The sequence below is a fragment of the Geospiza fortis genome, unplaced genomic scaffold (genome assembly GCF_000277835.1).
Source record: "Geospiza fortis unplaced genomic scaffold, GeoFor_1.0 scaffold662, whole genome shotgun sequence".
Classification (NCBI taxonomy): domain Eukaryota; kingdom Metazoa; phylum Chordata; class Aves; order Passeriformes; family Thraupidae; genus Geospiza; species Geospiza fortis.
This window is the reverse complement of record NW_005054450.1, coordinates 760,157-764,144: the sequence shown is the minus strand read 5'-3', so window position 1 is coordinate 764,144 and position 3,988 is coordinate 760,157. Positions and strand designations below refer to the sequence as shown.

The following is a 3,988-nucleotide window of genomic DNA, read 5'->3' as shown; positions in this document are numbered from 1 at the left end:
TTTGCAGCCAGCTGAAGAATTTTTTTAAGGAATTGAGGGATCTTTTTTGAGGGATCTTTTTTGAGGATGAAGGTAGCTTCAAACATTTCACAGAACTGGTAACTTCAGTGTCTGGAAGTCTTCAAAAGGCTGCTTTGTATTTTACTGCTTGTGCTTTCCACACTGAATTGCTTTAGGATGTGGGGTTTTATTCAGTTTTAATTTTTATCTTAAGGAATTGAAGGAATTTGGAATACTAACATGGGCTTTTTCCCTCTTTCTCTCCCCTCGCCTCCTCAAGAACCTTTCTGAAACGCCGGGGTTGCTGGAGTGGTTGAATTTTTCCTGGCTTTGCGTGAGAAATTCAGAAGACTGAAGCCCAGGCTCACTGTCTACCTTTCACGGAGGCCCAGCCGTGAGAGGACAGAAGAAGGCACGTGGCGAATCATGACGGCGGACAAGGAGAAGGACAAAGAGAAGGAGAAGGACAGGGACAGGGACCGGGAGCGGGACAAGGAGCGCGACAAGCGGGACAAGGCGCGCGAGAGCGAGAGCTCGCGGCCCCGGCGCAGCTGCACCCTGGAGGGAGGCGCCAAGAACTACGCCGAGAGCGAGCACAGCGAGGACGAGGACAACGACAACAACAGTGCCACCACCGAGGAGTCGGCCAAGAAGAGCAAGAAGAAACCGCCCAAGAAGAAGTCGCGCTACGAGAGAACCGACAACGGCGAGATCACGTCCTTCATCACCGAGGATGACGTGGTCTACAGGCCTGGAGGTAAGGGGCAGCCTAAAGTTACATCATCCTCAAGTTATGTCATTGTAAAATTACGTCATCCTAAAGTTATATCATCCTCAAGTTATGTCATTGTAAAATTACGTCATCCTAAAGTTATGTCATCCTCAAGTTATGTCATTGTAAAATTATGTCATCCTAAAGTTACATCATCCTAAAGTTACATCAGTCTCATTTGGTGCTGGCTCTGGTGGCCCAGGGCTGCTCAGTGTGCTCCTGGGAGCTGGAATTGCCCCTGTCCTGGGGGCTCAGTGTGCTCATCCCTGTCCTGGGGGCTGCTCCTGGGAGCTGGAATTGCCCCTGTCCTGGGGAGGCTGCAGCCTTGCCCTTGCAGACAGATGTGGGTGTGCATGGAGCACTCCTGGCTGTATCTCGTGGTATCTGATTTGTGGGAAGGAACTTGGCTCCCCTTTTTGCTTTCTGCTGCATGAATTATCTGTGATCACATAGAATCTCTGTCCCTGGGAGTTTGCAAGCTAAATTGGATAATGCATTAAATGCTTCACTCCCACTTTGGAGCCAGACCCACCCTGAGCTGGGGGATGTGGAGACATCCTCAACCTTTCTGGCAAGCTTTTCTGGGAATCTCTGATTGCTCTGGGAAACAGAGCCCAGGGGAGTGAGGATCTCAGAGCTGCTCTTGCACTGGTTTCACCCCTCATTCCTGGCTCTGCCTGTGCCCAGCTGTTGGGCAGAGCAGTGTTGGGATCCGGGATGTTTGGGGACAGCAGCAGCAGCTTGCAGTGTGCTCTGCATGCCTTGGATGTGCCTCTTGACTACTGGCAAGTTCCAAGGAAGTTTTTAGGGTCTCCTGTACGGAGTCAAGGTCTAACCTGTGGCTGCTGCCAGGGAATGTTTTCCTTAAAATGAGATTCCCCAGCTCCCGTTTGAGAGTCCAAGCTTCCCTGTCTGTGTGCAGAGCACTCTGAAATACTGCCTGGAGTTGTTCTCCCCAAGCTGGGGCTGTGTTTGTTTGGCTGCTCTGTTGGCAGCACTGCCTAAGGGTCCTGGCAGGTTCATACCCTGCAGGGGCACTGCTGGGGCAAAGCAGAGATGGGTTCAGGCTGGGAATGGGGAGCCAGGGAGGTCAGGTCCCCTCTGGTTCTCCATGAGGAGCAGCTCAGCTCAGCTGCACCACTCTCCCAGGTCAGCTGGGGATGTTTGAGGTGCTGCTGCAGTCTGAGTGGCTGTGAGTGCTCAGGTGTGAGTGCTGTGTGTGGGGCAGGTGCAGGTGGGATGTGCTGAGTTCCATCCTCCTCCTCCTCCCACGGGAGCCCTGAGCACTCTGGTTTGCTCTTAGCTGGACCAGTGTTAGTCAGAACAGCTTCTCTCTTGAAATGCCTCAGCTTCAGTTTCAGCTGATTTCATCCATCACTGCCAAGGAGCTGCTTTTGCCATGGTGTCAGGAATATTTGTTTTTCAGCAGGGGCAGCTGGGAGCCTGTGGAAGCGTCAGCTTTGGTGGCAATCTTATTTTCAGTGTCAGAGGATGAAAAATAATTCAGAATCTGTTGAGAACAGCTGTTGTGTGGGCCCAGGAGTACAATGTGATACACTGGCTTTATTGCAAAAAGGGTTTGCTTAAAATGAAGATGGGAAATCAGTTTGTGGTGTCAGTTTTATTCTGTAGGAGGATGGAGCAGTGGCTGTGGCTGACTTGGAGGAGGTTGTCCAGGGAAGGAGCAAGGAGAGCCATTCTGTTGGTGATAATGGGGATATTTTGTAGCTGTTCTGTAACTTAAACCCCTGTTTATTAAATGTACATTTTGTTAATAGTAATCAGCATAAGAGATGTACCCTGGCATTGAAACTTTTCTGTTGTGTTGGCTCTTTGTGCTGTTGGAAAACTTGTCTTGGAAACTGCTGAGTGAAGAGAACAAACATGAGCTCAGCCCTGGAGGGACCTGAGCATGGCTGGGCCCTGAACTGAATATACCCATTTAAAATTAGATTTTAAAGGGAATTTCTTGTCAGGAGTGAGATGTTGACTCCACATCCCTGTGCTGGAGGTGTTCTAAACCAATGTGAACATCCATTGCAGAAGGAGCTCTTCCAGCTCCTTACATACAGGGAGATGTATTTGTGGTTAAGGGTGAAAATTACGGAAATTTTAAGAGGGATTAGAGAGTTTAAATTAATGAGACACAGCAAGGATTACAGAGATGAAAATTAAAGGTGTGTGCAGAAGGGATAGCCATCTTCAGCTTACATCTTCTGGGCTTTAAGGAGGGGAAATCCTTTCCAATCATTTGATTGTTTCTCTTAAGTGCTCTCATCTGACGTGGATGAAAGTTCAAGGCCTGCATTTCTTGGTTAAAATCCCATTCTGTGTTTACCCCATTGCTGTAGAGTACTTAATCCAGCACTTAATTCTGCTTTTTTTCCTGTGCTGAGCTCAGCAGCTGTATTGGAGTAATAGCAAATAAACTGTAAATAAACAGATAATCAAGATCATTGAAATTTTTTTCGAGTGAAAGGTTTCACTGTATTGTTACCATGTAAATACTGCTCTTATTAATTTGCATAGATATAATGAATGCATGCACAGCTTTAAATAATGTATTAAAGAGAATTGAGTAGGGCTTAGACAACGCTGTGCAATTAATCTTCTCTACTTTGCTGGAAATCACACAGGCCTAGCCTAAAAGCTTGTTGGCCCAGTTCCCCATCTGTCCTCTCAGTCTCCACACCCTCCCTCCCATTTCCTTCCAAATCTTCTCTCTGGGGTTTTCCTTCTTCTTTCCCTTGCAGTTCTCACCTTGCTGTTGTCACATTGCCTGTTGGAGTAGCATTAATTTCTGTTGCACAGTGGATGTTCAAATTTGGTTTGGTCTTCCTTAGCCCAGGGAGATGGCAATGAAAGAGAGTTGTGTTAAAACCGAGAGTTATTTTTTTTCTCCTCTTGGATTTCAGTTAGACCATTTAATGCTGATTTTCCTTCCATTTCCCATGCAGACTGATCCCTTCTATGTCCCTGGCTTCTGCCAAAATCCACCTCAGGAAGGGCTGTGATTGAATTAACGCCGCAGGATCAGTGCTGAGGATATTGTGGTGCTATGGTGGCACCTGGAGTGCTGGCTTAAATCTGCCTTGGTTTGGAGCCTGGCAGAGCAGGTGACTGTCACCTGCAGCTGGGGACAACATTGCTTGCTCTGCCTACGTAGAGCCATTTAAAAGGATCTGCAGGAATTAAAGGGATTTGTGGGGCTCTGTT

The 3,988-nt window shown here is 47.8% G+C and overlaps 1 protein-coding gene across 1 annotated transcript in view; it reads left to right on the top strand.

Annotated features, from left to right (window-relative positions):
- The first annotated feature begins 280 nt into the window (after positions 1-280).
- RERE (arginine-glutamic acid dipeptide repeats) overlaps positions 281-3,988 on the top strand; it is a 106,420-nt gene continuing 102,712 nt past the window's right edge. Inside the window, exon 1 of the mRNA XM_031062544.1 lies at positions 281-757. Within this exon, the coding sequence (XP_030918404.1) occupies positions 427-757 (331 nt within the window). The 5' untranslated portion in view covers positions 281-426. The remainder of the gene's footprint in view (positions 758-3,988) is intronic.